This window comes from Rousettus aegyptiacus, unplaced genomic scaffold (genome assembly GCF_014176215.1).
Source record: "Rousettus aegyptiacus isolate mRouAeg1 unplaced genomic scaffold, mRouAeg1.p scaffold_m13_p_2, whole genome shotgun sequence".
Lineage (NCBI taxonomy): Eukaryota > Metazoa > Chordata > Mammalia > Chiroptera > Pteropodidae > Rousettus > Rousettus aegyptiacus.
In genome coordinates this window covers 51,515,402-51,532,751 of record NW_023416295.1, presented here as the reverse complement: position 1 = coordinate 51,532,751, position 17,350 = coordinate 51,515,402, and the positions used below count along the sequence as shown (strand labels likewise).

Genomic DNA, 17,350 nt, shown 5'->3' with positions numbered 1-17,350 from the left:
GTAGATGTTACAAGTTCTATATATTCATAAGTATTACAAGTATGGCTTGAGATATTTCTAGTAACCATGTATAAAATTTGTATTTAGATTTAAACTCTTAAGAAACTGACAATGGGGAGATGATATTACATCTTAGAGTTTCTAACACTTTTCACATTTGGCACATACAAAGAATAAGAATATTTATATATTTGTTAACTTGAGGAAAATAGGTGAGGTTACTCTTAGATAGAGGTAACTGGCATGGGGGATGCTGCCCCCTAACACTGAGGGAATTAGTAGCTGAGGCTCCCTGATAACCCATACGTAACACACTCTGGTCGGCAAGTTCTGCGGCGGTCTATCTGAAGAGGGATAACAGACATGAAAGGAATCATATTCATCCCACTCAGTACCAGTGATTCCCCTCTAATTTCATAAATACTGGAGAAAGAGGAGGTGAAAACCAATCACATTACATACTGAGTTTCATTAGCAGATTCTGCAGGTCTTCAGATCTCTGTTCTCTCCCCTACCTTTTTTTTTTTTTAATTCAAAGACTAAGCTAAAAACTCAGGATGTGAAATTAATTTATTTACCTATACCATGCTTATTTCAGAAATTATTTTTAGCTGACTTATAAGGTCACATAAAACATAGGTTATAAATTATACAATTTTAAATTTCCATGAGATAAAAAATAACAGAAATATAATTTTTCTGTTAGTAAGATCTGACAGAGATTTCCCAGGTATATGTTCATAAATATGATACTTTGGTAATAATGAATGATATCCTCCACTATATTCTTAATATAGAGAAATTATTTGTCATAGAGCTGTTTTTGATAGTGAAAATGTTTGACGGAATCACACCAAAGACCAGTTGTCTGTGTGCAGGTGGAAGTATAAAGTGGAGAGAGTAATATTATTGTGATATAGTCAATGCTCAATTCCCTACTAATTTGGCTTGAACTACAGATGTATTTTAGAACATAAAAGGAACAAACAAACCACATATGAGTCTAGTAATATATTTACCTTAATTAAGCTTCTCAAAAATACCAAATGAATGCCCACAAGAGGGCCAACTCCCAAGAATATAGCTATTTACAATGTATACTGAGAGGTTCATAACTCAATAATTCTCCTTTTTGGAAGTTTTAAGAGCTACTAAGGGCATATGCCTGAATTTCAGACAATCCAATGTTAAAATTAGACTGAAAAAAGGGACTAGGATTTTTCTCATAACTGGTTTAAATTTTCTCTGGAGGGAGGTATGAATAAGGAAGAACCCAGTCATATTCCTAGCATTTAGCAATAAATACCTGAAATGTTTATCTTGGACAAAGACATGGACTCTACTGCAGTCACACTGGCCTTTTTAATCCTCTGACTCACCCTTTTCCATCCCCCTATATAGCACGAATTCATATCTCACATCTCAGCTTGTGTCGGTTCCTCATAAATTTTTCTGACTCAGAGAAATCTTTTATTATAGGCTCAAAGCACCATATTTCTTTTTTAGAATTTGAAACAGTTTTTTTTATTAGTAGAGAGTAATACAGTGAACCAGCAGGAACCCAATATTCAGTTTCAACAATTAATAACGTTATATTCTTTATTTTTCATGTATTACTCACCTAATTTTTTTCTGAAAGATTTTAAATGAAATATTAGGCTTCATAAAATTAACAGAATAAGTTTTTTAAAAAACATAATCACATCATTATCAGTATCAGCAAACTTAGTAATTCCTTAATATTATCTGTTACCCAGACCATGAACAATTTTCTTTCATTGCTCAGAAACATTCTACTGTAGTTGATTTGTTCCAATCAAAGTACAAATAAGATCTACATATTGTATTTAGTTGGTAGGTCTATTGATTATCTTGTGATTTAATATTTTCTTATATGACTTACTTGTTGAAGATAGATACTGAGTCAATGATGTAGAATTTTCCATATTTTTTATTTGACAGATTTTGTTCATTTAGTGTAATTTAATGTTTTCTTCTCTGTCCTATAATTGCTGGCAAAAGACAGTTAGATCTAGAGGCTTATTAGACCCAGCTCAGATTTTGAAAAGAATATATTGTATGTGGTATTTTATGTTTCCTATTTTATATCATCGGAAAACACATAATGTCTAGTGGTTCTAAAGTTACAATTTTGTGCCTATGATAATTTTATAATCTATCTTCCCATTAGACTATTAGCTTCAAGAATGTAGACACTGTATTAGTATTTGTAAAGTTTTTTCTATCTCCACTGATTACTACAATGCTTAGCATATAACAGATTTTAAATAATGTTTTATTTAATTAGACAGATGAGCTACAAGAATATCAGTACAGATAGGAAAATAATTTGAAATATTTGTAATGCCACCGTTGAATACATCTGATTCTCTTCCTGAGGTTTTGTCAGTAACTGATAATTCATAGGAAGGGCTGCTTGTAAACAGTGTTATTGATGGAATAATATTGTTTCAACATTGAAACAATGAAGTAAAGTGGTGAACACCAGGTTTTCTTCAGTGTTGAAAAATCAAATGCAGATTAAATTTTGAAATTGAAATTCCTCAATAAGGATTAAATTTGATAATTTGTGAAGGTACTTATGTGCTTGACACATAGTTGATGTTCAATAAGCATTTATTGTTATTTTTTCCTTAAGAGAATATAGTCAGAGACTTAAAAGTTTAATGTTGATGAAGTATTCTCCATATGGACCGCTATGCCTTCTTATGGTCGTCTTCTTGTGTTCCCTATAATTAGCTATTAACATTTTTTACTTGCTTAGTATATTCTAAAAAGTTTCAAGTGCTTAACATGAATTCATTTCATTTGAATCTTAACAACCTATGAGGCAAATACTGTAGTTACTTATACGTTACAGATGGAGAAGCTGAAGTTCAGAAAGATTTACAGAATTGGCAAATATCCATCCATTAAATGGCTAAAACAGACTAAAATTAATATTTATGTGACTGTGAAAGTGTGCTTTTAGCCAATATAATCTATTGCTTTCCTATAATGTGAGAATATGAAGCATGTAAGAGCTCTCTTTGTGATACTGACATTGGAATTAGAATCCGACTAGTCTTTATTCAGATCAGTCACCTAAAGGGCCCTCGGTTTGTTCTATTTTAAGTTCTCTCTGCAGTGTTTTCTTACGTATAAATAAAAAATGAAATCCTGTGAAAATGGTTTTCACTCTCACTTCCCAGAAAACTTTGTATGACAAAATGTTCTAGAACTCATCCAAGAAAAGAAATTCTTTATCACTGAAAGATATTAATTAAAATCAGAAAGGCTTTATGTGATCCAGAGCAGCCGAATGAATGGAGATACTGGAAACTGAGAAATAATCCAAGTTCTTAAGCAGAGTTAATAGGCAACTCATCCTGAAATAAGAGAAGTTTTGAGCTCTGAAAATATATTTGAAGACAACTATAAAATAATTGAAAATTAGAGTAAACACTTTTTGTATTTTACTAATCATGGATTTAATTATTCCATGGATAAAATAATTTCCTATTATCATAATGCATAGTACATTTCCTCTTGAAGGAGCTAGAAATCCAATAAAGTGATCTCCCCCCTCTTTTTACAACTTCGGTACTGTACTTTTATCCATGCTTTTAGTACTTTACAATTTCTAAATTATGGAAGGCACTATCACTGAGTTGAACACTGAAATTTTCCAAATTTGATTCCGATGTACGGCCCAGAGCACGTTTACATTAATAAACTATAACGGCATTAGGAGAAGTCAAATTTGAAAAAAAAAAAAAATTCATAGTTTATCAGTAGTAGTACCACACATTTTAGACAAAAAAAGTGTATATTAAAGAAACTTTTTTAAAAATAAGTAAATGAATGAATAAATTTGAGATTCATACAATATAACAATGACTGGAATACCCACATCTTATCAGAAACCCATTTATTTCTGACTCGACTATATAAGGTTATACTGTTCTAGTGATAGCTTTAATGCTAATTCATTCATTTATTTAATTTTATTGATCGCACAAATATTAGCTGCTGCGGATATGCCAAGAATTGTGCTAGGTATTGGTAGTGACTAAAACATGATCCCTGTTCTCAGAGAGCCTATAATTGTAAAAGAGAGAAGCTTCTTTCATCTCTCTTCATAGGATTGGAATATAATTCAAACATGGTTCTGAGAACTGTCTTATGTTCTTTTTTAAAAAAAAAATAATTTAGTTATTTTAATTAGTTTCAAGTATACAGTACAGTGGTTAAACATCTATATAGTTCATAAAATGATCCCCCAATTGCTCCCTTTCCCCCCTGGCCCTCCACCTAGCCATCTATCAACTACTAATTTGTACTTCTTTAACCCTTCACCCCATTCTCCCAGCCCACCTATGCCCCTCCCCTCTGTCCAACAGCAAATTGTCCACTATATTTGTGAGTCTTTTTTGATTAGCTTATGCTTTTTGTTTCTTAGATTCCACATATAAGTGAAATCATATGGTATTTATATTAAAGAAATCTTTAAAGATGTTGGCCATTCTCTAGTCACTACTGGGCTCCATGGCTATTTTTATGGTGATTACTCTTTGCCCAGGTGTTTTGGGCATCCTCATCTATTCCACCACGTTCTGGTGCATTCTCCTGTGGACAAAGGCTGTAGCATGTTTGCATATTTCCATCACAAAAAGACCTGGCACATCTGCCATCTTGACCTGTATTCATTAACTCTTAAGGCTGTTGTCACTGGCAAATATAACTGTGCTGGTTCTCTTAGTAATAAAAAGCTTTGAGTTTGGTTAACTCTTAGGATGTATAAAAATGTTGAGATTATGAATAAAGTCAGGAGAGTAAAAATTTATATACTCTTAACAAAAACATGTATATGCATTTCAATCCCATGTTTTTATGAAGGTTAGTGAATTTCAAGAATTATCTAAGCTATTCCCCAAATTTGAACAAGCTGAATAACATCAGTTATTATGATAATATATAGTTGGTATGGTTGTGAACAGTTAAAGTTATATTTGTTTAATATATTGCTATAATAAAGAAGTGTTCTACATTGAAAAAAAAAAAAAAAACAAAACAGGTGCTGGCCATTCTTACCACAGTGAACTCAGAAGAAACATTATGTAGCAAAAGTGAGTCCTCTTATCAAAATCACTTTTGATCTTCTTATCATGTATAACACAGATATTGAACATCCAGTGGAAGGCAATATACTCCAAGACCTTGAGAAGATAACTCAAACTCTGTGATTCTAAGGAACATTTAAAAAAAATTATACCTCAGTGTCTTCATTTCCTTCTTGAAGTTCGTTTAAAGTGTGATCATTTTCAGGTTCAGTCTTCTTAGCTTTTTCAACAGCAGTCTGCTTTTCTTCCTCATAAGACATAGCAACTTTGCCCAAGAACAAACTTGCCATATAAAAGGCAAACCAAAAGCTTATTACAACAAAAAACATCATGTAGACCTTTCCAGAAGCATAAAGGATCTAAGGAGAGGTAGAAAACAGGACAAAAGAAGGGAATATTACTTGTCTTCCTGTAATCTCCTATTGTAAAATTAAAAATAAAATGTGTTGTGAAAATAATTTAGTCATAAGTGGAATGTAATCACAAGACATTTTAAGTACTGGCTTTACATAAAGAAATAAGCAAAATCTTTTCAATTTTAGACATATATCAGGTATAAAATATATGGTACAAAACCAAAGAATTAAATAATTTAATTAATTTATGATGACCATTTGACTTTTATGTCTTCATTAATAGAGAAAACATATTGAAAGAAAAAACTGTCATCTCTCAATAAAGAAAGCTGAACAATCTGGATATGGAATATTACTTTCTTTGCAGTAGAATCTTTAAATATATGAAATTTAATAATGTCAGAGAATGAATGTTTAGAGATTATTTTCTTCTGATTATTACTTAATGGAAACATCACACCAAGGCACAAAATCAGGCATTCATACAAATGGCCAACAGACATATAAGAAGATACTCATCTTCACTAGATAGTAACAAAATGAAAATCAAAACCACAATGAGACACCACCTCACATATGAAAGAATGGCTATTATCAATAAGAGCAGTAACAACAAGTATTGGAGAAGTTATGGGGAAAAAGAAACACATACACTGCTTGCTGGTTGGAATGTAAATTGGTATAGCCACCATGGGAAACAGTAAGAAGATTCCTCAAAAAATTAAGAAGAGAATTACCATATGACCCAACAACCCCTCTTCTGGGTATCTACCTCAAAAATGTGAAAACATTTATCCATAAAGATATATGTACCCTGATGTTCATTGGAGCATTATTCACGGTGGCTAAGACATGGAAACAATCAAAATTGTTCTTCAATAATGAATAAAAATAAAGAAGATGTGGTACATATATACAGTGAAATATTAGTTGTAAGATGAAATACTGCCATTTGTGACAACATGGATGAATCATGAGATTATCATGCTAAGCAAAGTAAGTTAGACAGAAAGTTGAGAACCATATGGCTTCACTAATATATGGGATACAAAAGTAAAAGCAACCAATGAAAAGGACAAAAACTCATAGACACAGACAACGGTTTAGTGATTACCAGAGGGAAAAGGGGAAGAGGGGAGAGCTAGATAGAGGGAAAGGGGGTCAAATATGTGGCGATGGAAGGAGATTTGACTTTGGGTGGTGAACATACAATGCAATATACGTATGACATATTATTGAATTGTATACTTGTAATCTATATAATTTTATTAATCAATGCCATCCCAATAAGTTTAATTAAAAAAGGGTGGGAAACAGAATTAATTCTATATCTGTCAGAACACCTGCTTTGGTGAAGAATCTTTGGATGAATCACAGGAAAGTCATATAATTCCCCTACATGAATTCATTTTTGGATAGAAAATTACAAAATTTTAGATTTTGAAACTAAGCATTGACTAGCTTTAATTTCATAATAATTACGTAAGATAGTTCAGAAAATTTTTAAATTTAGAAGAGTATAAGAAGACATTATAAATCCAAACTGTACTTCACTGATTATTCTCATTGGTTAAAAGTATTTGAAAAGAATTCAAGAAAAAATTGTAAATAATTTTAAGTTTTAAGCATCCATTTGAATCAGTAAGTAGTATTTTTTATAGAAAATATTGTATTGATGTAACAGAGTTAAGAATGTTCACAGATTAATAGGAAGTTCTAACATTCAGTAATAAATAATTTCTTATTAACCAATAGTATATTTGTCTTTAAAAGTATTTTTAATGAACCCTATTATCCCAGTGAGTCAGTTATTTAGAATTTGGTTATTTTTCCCACTGAACTAGCTGTCATTTATGATAGTATAATTAGGAATCAGTAGTAGGTATTATGGTGTATGCTGTAGGCCATGCACATTCATAAATATTTTATGTTTTTATTTCACTAATTATGTGCAACATGTTTATGTGGTATTTACTATTATTTCCAAAGTGCAAAAGAAAGATGAAAATTAGATAGGAAAAATGATTCGCCAAACATCTCACGGCTATGAGGTATGCCTAAATCCAAAAATTTGCCCTTTTCACAACATGAAGCTGGTGGAGGAAAAAAGTATACACACTTATTAGGATGAAAAAGTGTACAAATTCTAGTTCTATTATATTTTACCATAAAACTTGGGCTAATTATATCCCCATCTCATAGTTCTGTTATGAAAATCAAATGAAACTGCATTCAAAGACCTTAGCCTATGGGAAATATGCTATAAACATTATTGTTAAACATAATTCTATTCAATGAGCATTGGTACTTTGTTTTGTTCATTTCTGTATCCATGGTGAATCAACAAGTATGCATAAAATATATATTTATTGAATGAATGGAGAATAATATTCTCCAAGATAAGAGCTGTTCTCTTTGAGAATAATCACTGAATTTCCCTATCCATAGTTAGTTTAGTTTAGGACAATGCTCAGTATAAATCAAAGAAAAACTTATGTACATCAATTAATAAAATTTAGAGTGTGATAATGATAAGGTACTGTATGGACTTCAACACTAGGGCATACCCAGACTAATTAGTCATTTTGGCAGTTATGAAAAAGATTTTGCTTTAAACCAATACTAACACATAGAGGGCTGTAAAAAAAAGGCAAGACATTTATTCATCTATAAAGTGGTATAATCCATAAACATTCACTTATATTTTTGTTTACTAAGCATTTCTATGTATTAGCTGCTGAGAACACAAGATTAAAATAAAACAAAATACATCTTCTTAGGTAGTTCATCTCCTAGTGGAAAGAATTGCTGAACAAACAATTAGAATAACCACTCTGAGAGCCAATTACAGGATACTGTGGAATTGTGGTGTAGGATATGCCTAACTCCGAAAGAAGAGCTTGGGGAAAACTCAAGGAAGAAATTTGGCTTTTAGGCATGAATTTGAGAAGTGAGACCAAAGACAAAATGAAACTTGAATTTAGGCAGGGAGTACATTAGATTATTTTCAACATAGATTGAAACAAGAAATTAGGGGATAAACTCATGTAAGAAAAAGCAAGTCTTTTTTACACTTGAATGAAGCAAAAAGTATATATTGGGATATTGTTAGGAAATAAATCTAGAGAAGCATGCAGAAACTAGATTTTAAAGGGTTCTATATATTATGCATATGAACTTTGAACTTCATTCCATAGGAATATGGAAACATCTGAAGGATTTGAGAAGGAGAATAACACAATAAGAAATAAATTGGAAATAAATTCCTAGTATTGTGGAGGAAGCATTAATGCTTGCCCAAATATTTTTTTAATTTTTTTTTTATTTTTCAATTGCACTTGACATACAATATTATATTAGTTTCAGGTGTACAACAGTGATTAGGAATTTATAGAACTTATGCAGTGATCACCCAGATAAATCTAGTAAGCATTTGATACCATGCATAGTTATTAAAATATTATTGACTATATTTTTTATGGTATAATTTACATACATTCAAAAATAATAGTATAAATGCTAAACTTAAAAAATTAGAAAAATGTAGTTTGCATAAAGAAAAAAATGTTATGTATAATATTTTATGTACTTTAACTAGAAATATAATTACATTACATCCATAGTTTACTTGATTTTTTATTTAATAATAGATTATGAACCTTTGTGCCAAAAATATATTACATTATCCTATCATTATTAATGGACTGTACACACACACACACACACACACACACACACAAATTTATCTACTGAATTATAAAAACTATGGGGTGTGTGTGTGTGTGTTTTAAAAATGACTGGTCTTCTTCAATTGTAACTACTTTTGGAATTTAAGTTATTTGTTTATTTTATCTATCACTTGATGTTAACTGTGCTGCTAACACAGCATTATATATTCTATTGTGATAAAACTTTTCTTAAAAGAAAAATTGAAACTTCATTTTAAGATTACATCTTTCTGAGAAACTATAATACATAAATCATCAGTTATAAAGATAGACAGACTCTTAAGATCTGAATTTCAGTCTCATAACAACAAGCCTTCTGTTACAACTGAAGCATGATTGAATAATAAAGAGGTATAAAAAAATAGAAGAATTGAAAAGGAATAGCACATTGTAGCTATTCAATAAACAATTGTTTAATACTTGGTAATCTCAAAGGTTAAAATTTTTTGACTGAAGAATTCGTGCTTAGAAAAATTCTTAATTAATATCAAATATATATCACAGAGCAAGACAGTGATCTTTGGCACATCTATATAATTTTAGGGAGGTTACCCAGTCATTTTGATCTTAGTGTCTTCATATAAAATCATGTAGAATTGTTTTAAAGATTAAATGAGACATCATACATAAGAGCACAGACTGCGGCACAGTGTTAGGATATAGTTTGATGTTTAATAATTCTGGTTCCCTTTCTGTCTTCAAATTTTCTTCACATAAACATGTAATGAATTACATTATATTTGACCATTATTTTAGAAGGGAGGAGCACGGAGCATGTACCATTCTTACCTGCACAGCAGATTTTCTCTGTTCTTACCTGGTGATAAAGCGCTTCAGGGTAATCCTGTGTCATTAACCGGAATAGAGCTAATAAAGCCCAGCCAAAATTGTCAAAATTTGTGTAGCCATCATCCGGATTTGTGCCAGCTTTTACACACACATATCCTTCAGGACATTGACTAAAAAAGACAAAGAAAAGAAAAATTGCTTACTCTTAGGTGACTTTCAGATAATGGCCAAATCATAAATATAGACCATCTGTCATTTTACTAGCCTCTGGACCTTGAATAAATCATTTAGCTAGCCTATTTTTTTTGTAAGATTGGATTAATAATATTCCATATTGTACATTTCTCTACATGGTTTTGATGATAAAATGAAATAATGTAATCAGATGGGAACCATCAGTAAAAACAATAATTATTCAATAAATACTATTGATCTGGTGATATTGACATAATAGAAGGAAACATTAACATCACTTACCCAGCATCTGTCCTGTTGCCACAAAGGAGAGCATATCTTTCTCCTTCCAAATGATAGAAGTTTTCTATTTCTGAAGAATAGGAAAGAAATGATATTCTATATGAAATCTTTGAGCATAGCTGAAATCCATTTAACCCTGAATGGAAGATGAACGTCCCTCTCTATATTAGGAATGAGGCTATAGCCTGGTCTTTTTAATCTAGGAGGCTTTTCTAGCATCTTATGCACAGGCCAAAAGGCCTCTGGCAATCTATCTACGTCATTGCCCTGAAAGTGACAAAACTCAGCATAGGAAGAAGAGAATCCCTCTTGAAATTAGAGTTCAGGAAAATAAACATAACCAGCCAGGTATGACCAGACCCCTAAAGGAAGAATTCCCAAGACTAATCTTTTTGAAAGCTGAGCACCTTTTCTTCCAGGGTTTATTCCTGATGATCTTCCTGAGCAGAAGATTAGTTTTCTGTCTCTGGGTTTAATTTTCATTCTCTTTCCACTTCGAAGCTTATTTTTCTACATTGATCATCCAGTGCTAGCTCCTTTCTTGATGTCACCTAATTTTGACTACAGACCAAGTTGATCTGAGTCATAGCCCATATAATTTATCCAGGTATCCTTACCTGCTGTTAATCGAAACGTAAATTATGTATTTATAGATACTAGTTACCAAGGTTGCGAACATGTATGCTTAGGAGCATAGATTTTTAGGTTCAGCATTCAAATCAGAGATCAAACCCATGAGAATGGTCCTCAGTGTGTGTGTGTGAGAGTACATATATACATATAAACATATATAAAGTTGTATATGTATTAGGTATACAAAATTTAACTTCTCCAGTCTCAAATAATAATGTCACTTTAATTTGTGGCCAAAATAATTTTAGAAGAATTTTTAAATCATAAATAGTTAAGAATCAAACCTTCTGAATGGCAGTCGAAAACCAAATGAAATTTGACATTAGTAGAACGGGGCAGTCTCAAGTACACTTCTAAATAGAAGGACTATGACATACCAATTAGGTCATTAAATAATGCTGTACAAATATTTTCAGCAATTCCTAACATGATATTTGAGGAAATGAAATGGCTAGAATGGAACAAATTTGAAAGTGGTAATCTTTCAAAAGTGATTTCTTTATAATATTATACTTTAACAAAGATGAAAAGAACCTGGACTCTTTTCTTAACAGAAAAAAATGTGAAATACCAAAAATTATTTATTTTTAAAGAAATAAGCATATTTTTGTTACAATGTCAAAGAAACCAAAGAGTATTTCAATTGGAATCTAATACCTATCTCCTGTAGTCCTTACCACTAAAACTGGGACCTTGCAACAGACACATATAACAGAAAACATTTCACATACTCACATACTCACATGTACTACTTGCATCATAATTATATTCCAGGGCAAACCAAAGAATAAAATTTATTGATTTGTTTTAGAACTTATTAAATCTAAAATACAAATATAATTAATATAGGACTACATAAGATTTATCAATATTTTAATTTTATTAGTTAAAAAATGTACTTTTATTTTTTTCTAAATATTGCCGGAAAGGACTTAATAATTTAATCATGAGAGAAAAATCCATTAAGAGTATGGTCTGGGAAAAAGACAAAGTTTCTAAAACCAGATCGAGTTTCGTTAGAATCCTAATTTTGACACCAAGTAATTGCCGTACACTGGAATATTCACTAAATTTCTCTGAATTTCTGTTTCCTTGTTTGTAACAGGGGTTATTTATGTTTCTTCTGCAGGATTATGGTGAAGATATATGGTCAAGCATGTAAATTACTTACATATAAGAGTTAAGTGATACCTATTTGGCATTATTTCTATTAGCCTAACATATTTTCATTATTTAGTAAAGAATAACTCAAAGTATTTAAAATGAACAGCAGTAATTGAAACAAGAGTAAGAATTTCTATATTGTAGGCCATATTTTTCATTGTAAGGTCATCGCAAAGTTTCTAATAAGTAAACTTAAATTTATATTTTAAATAAATGACTTTATTAAAGAAAGGTAGTATTATAAGAATTCTACTCTGACAAAATTGCAAATAAGACTGATCGTATTTATTTATTTAAAAAAATAAAATTTAGCAATTCTGAACTTAAGTTTCCCTTATTTAAATGTCTAAAGCTTTGAACTTTGCTATTCTGATAAATGAAACATCCAAATTAGTCCTTGAGCATAGTTACAGCATTTACATTTACAATCTGAAGTCGAATTTGTTCTGAAATTGACAGTTCACGTTTCAGTGAAGACTAATCTCTCATTAAGAAATGTTTTAATTTTTGACATAGATGGCAAGTGATTCTTACCTCGAAGATAATGTGGGTTTCTAGTTCTGTTGAATAGGGTTTCCGTTTCATTTTCTTGGGGCCATCGCAAACATTTATGCTTCAGGTTGCCCATGAAAAGCCCCATTCCAATTAAAGAAAATACACTCAGAAAAAACAGAGTAAGGATAATGACACCAGTCAGTTTTTTCAAACAACGGAGCAGGATCCCTAGATAAGTCTTCAGGCCTGAAAAGAAAAAGGTTTGTTTTGATCAAATAAAATATCTTAGTAAAGTACCATTAGCAAACTTCTCCCATGGCAAGTGCATAATCCATCGTAATTGGTAGCTTTGTGTTTTATAATCTAGTTCATCATTATCTAGATCTAATAAATAAAATGGATAAAAGCTCAACCTTTGAGGTTTCTGTATTATGCTAATTTGTTACACCTGACAAAATAATTCAGACACAATGTATTTGAAAATTAGTCATACATTTGTTACTCTTAACATAAAGAACAGGCTTTTGCTTTTTGTTACTGCTTTTCACACCATTCACCTTTGTTTATAAGTCAAGTACAGGTACAGAATTATAAATCAAAGTGAGTTGTAGATATTGTTGAAACAAAAAAGTTTGAAATAGCAGTATTCTATACTATACTGTTCTTTAACTTATTAAGAATTCGGTTTTGGAAGCTGATTAAATAAAATGTGAAAAAAATAATAATTAGAAATGAGAATAACACACAACTGTGATATGTGCAGATTGTACTTAGAGTACTTACTAATTGAGAATTCAAACTTAAAGTCGAGTTTATTTAAGCACATTCATTTTTCTAATTATTAAATACATGCCTAATTCTGAAAACAGAAAATAAGAGACAAAAAAAATAATAATGCAATTGTACTTCATAGATGAAACTATAACCTTCCTTCCTTCTTTCTTCCTTCTTTCTTTCCTTCTTTACCTCCTTCCTTCCTTCCTTCCTTCCTTCCTTCCTTCCTTCCTTCCTTCCTTCCTTTCCTTCCTTCCTCCCTCTCTTTTCCCCTTTCTCTCTTCTTATTTGTTGGTCTGTTTATATTTAAGATCCTAATAACTGCTCAGCTCAAAAATGGATGAGAACACACTAGCTCTGTGATGCTGAGCAAATTATTAATATTTCTATGCCTCTATTTTATTATCTTTAAAATGAGGATAATAATATCTATTTCATATATTATTGTGATTATTGCAAATCTCTTTTTTAAATGACTTCCTCAGATGATTGGATGTCTTGAGTATAAAAGAATAGGGTTGAAATAAAGTTATTCCTGTGGTTAAAGATATGTGATATCTAGATTAAATATTCAATTTAAATTAATAATATATTAAAATACATATTTACAACCTACTTTTGCCACTTGGAATTATACCATTCTTTTTTTTTTTATGCTATATGCCAGTCTTTTTTAAGTGTTATATTAGAAATGGAATTTCTGTGTCAAAATATATTATCACATTTAAGTATTGATAGATATGTACAAATTTCTTTTAACAGCTGTTAAAACAATGTATAAACCAGACTACTACATGTGTCATGCCTCATTAAAAATGAAATATTTTTAAGAAAGCATTATTTTCAAAATCGAATCACTTTATTTTGATGTAATTTCTGATTATTATAATTAATTTTAATAATAGGTATATTTTCACTATGTACTTTTTATTTGGTAATTATGAGTTCTCTATATATTATTATACTGGAAATTTTTGTCATATTGTTTTCTTGAAATTATTTTTAAGAGTGGCAATTCTTAAATAAGAATATATGTGTGTGTGCATATATGTATATGTATATACACACACATATATACATATAAAGCAAATTTTTTGTGAGTTTTAAGTGGTAACATTTTCTTTGAAGGTAAAAAACTCACCATCCAATATTACAGAATCAAATTTATGAATTATTTTCATTGTTATCTACCATTCGAAGTTCTGAACCATATGCCAATTTTGATTCTGATCTCCTATTGTGATGTTCCCTTTCTTTTTATTTTTTAAATTTTTGTTTTGTTTTAGTTCAGGTATATTTCTTGTGGAGTTCATTTCTGATTTAATTTCTTACTTTTTTCATCTAATATTTTAGATAAAATAAACCTATTTTGAGAAACTATCAAACTTAAGTTCTTATTTTGAACGAGTATACTCTCTACATCAAAAATAAAACTGTATCTACTATAATTTCACTATATAGGATCTTACTTTTGGTATTATCACACTTGCCCCTGGGGTTTATTGACCCAACTATTTCATAATATACTGACTCATAGCAGCCAAAATAACTCTGGGTGGAGCTGTTCCTATCTGACTGCTTTTACTAATTTTGAATAACAAATTAGGTGTTAGTGAGCTTTTTAGGATATCTTCAAGAATGAGAGCTATAGGTAATTCCTCAGCATCTTCCATCGGTGTGGTCACAATCTTATTTAGCAAATTTCTTTGAACTTTGTGGCATATGGAATGCACCCTATCTAAGCATTCAGAGCAAAAGGGAATGTATTTTATTTTATATTACTTTGTTCATTTCATCTGGATTTTAGATGTAATAAGGAAAAGAAGAAAGTAGATTAGATATTTGTGTAAACTGTTTTCTCTCTTGGAAGTCTAGGAACACTTTTATAAAAGTTCATATTTAAGATATAAAAATAAATAAAAACTAGAAAAAGATTTTTGACTGATCTCTGCATTTTGCCATAAGTAGTAAACTCAACTCAAATAAATAACAGTCAAATGTGCTATTTTTTTCTTGCCTTTCCTATAGTGGCTGAAGTAAATTTCAAGATAAGATAATTTATTGATTTCAAAGTTGAACCACTATTCAATTTATATTTCTTCAAATAATAACAGAGGAGTTCAAGCGAATATATGGGAGTACATAAAAGAAAACAAAAAGAAAAAAATCAGTGCCATTTCTTACCTTGGTTCAAAGGGACAATTTTCAAAATTCTCAAATTTCTTGCAATTCGAAATGTCGAAACGAAGTATACAGGCGAATAGCTTATTACATGCCTGTGGAATTAGTTGAGTTATTTAGAAGTCACATTGAGTCTATGCTACTTCTCTTTGGCTTTTTATATTTGAAACTTATTTTTAAAACCATATATCCATTATTATTATTATGGATAGTAATTATGATTTCATTATAATTCCCTTGCTCTCATTATTTCATTTGCAAATAATTTTATTACTGATTGGAAGATAAAGATTGCTACAAATGCAAAGTAGCCAGGTAAATATTAATCCACAAATTATGAGCATTTATAAAATTTTGACACTGAGTACTCTTAATTCCATATCAAATACTGTATATAATGTCTATAAATATTTTGTTATCTAATAAAAAGAAATTTAAAATTCATACTTTTTTTTAAGGAATAAGGTTCTTTTTAAGGATTTAAACTGAAATGATGGTGGTGGTGATTTTGATGATAGTGATAATGATGATGATGATGATGATAAAGGTAATGGTGATGATAGCAGAAGTCAGGGTGCATAGTGGTTAAGAGCACAGACTCTGTATCCAGATTGCTTGTGGACAGGGTCCACTTAGAAGAACATCTGGCACATTCTAAGAGCCATGAAAGTATTAGCTGTATTAGCTAAGTGTTGGATAACAGCAACAACAGAAATAATGGCAATAACAGAAGCAGTAGTAATTGTAATGATAACAATTGTAATGATATTAGCTACTATTTTTTGATTGCTTACAACATTGCAGACACTGATTACTGACATTTATAAAGATTATTATTTTTTAATTTAAACTGAAGTCTATAAATAGAATATCAATTTTAAATTACTTTAACAGAAATTTAATGTCAGTAATCACTTCTTCGGTCATAACACAGAGTACATTAAACAGACACATTGAAAAAATAAATACATAAGTCTCCAGGGGATTTTCTGCTCACTGAAAATAATAACTTTAAAAGCAAATATTCTACCCCTATCATCTTTGCTTCATATAGAAAACAGAAATAATATCCCATTTCTTTCATTTTTATTCCGAGGATGAGTTCAGTAGGACTTACCTCAGAGAACTCATTTTAACTGTAATTTATGAAATATTCTTTATTTTCAAATTTTTGCAGGCAGAAAATTTTGTCATCCTCTATATTTTTTATGAAAACCATTTGTTTAGCAAAGTATCAAGATGTTTGTAACTTAAAGAAAGAAATACTCACTCAAACAAAGTTACAGTGAAATCAAGCCAGTTCCACGGATCACCAAAGAAATAAAAAGGTCCTACCCAGATGCCTCTTGCAGTAAGTTTTACAAGTATTTCAAGTGTGTAAATTCCAAGCAAAGTATTCCTGCAGAAAAATTTTCACATATACATTAAAAGTGCCAATAATACGTTGTCAGCTCTGAAATACAATGTCTGTGGTAACTATTTGGCAACCAATCAACCGACAACAAATCAACCACCAGACAACACTGAAAAAAACATGTGTCCCTTAAACCATAGGATAGGGCTTTAGATAGGGTTTCTAGGGTGGTCAGTGTCTGATGGCATTAACCATGAAATTTGACTATCAGTTTTT

General features: G+C 30.5%; 1 protein-coding gene across 6 annotated transcripts in view; it reads right to left on the bottom strand.

Annotated features, from left to right (window-relative positions):
- Window positions 1-17,350, bottom strand: part of SCN7A (sodium voltage-gated channel alpha subunit 7) — a 71,519-nt gene that overhangs the window by 31,866 nt on the left and 22,303 nt on the right. For all 6 annotated transcript variants that reach the window (XM_036237015.1, XM_036237014.1, XM_036237013.1 and 3 more), the window contains 6 exons: window positions 16,991-17,119; window positions 15,724-15,815; window positions 12,805-13,011; window positions 10,474-10,543; window positions 10,025-10,166; window positions 5,276-5,482 (listed from right to left, as the gene is read on the bottom strand). In XM_036237015.1, coding sequence (XP_036092908.1) covers window positions 5,276-5,482; window positions 10,025-10,166; window positions 10,474-10,543; window positions 12,805-13,011; window positions 15,724-15,815; window positions 16,991-17,119 — 847 coding nt within the window. The remainder of the gene's footprint in view (window positions 1-5,275; window positions 5,483-10,024; window positions 10,167-10,473; window positions 10,544-12,804; window positions 13,012-15,723; window positions 15,816-16,990; window positions 17,120-17,350) is intronic.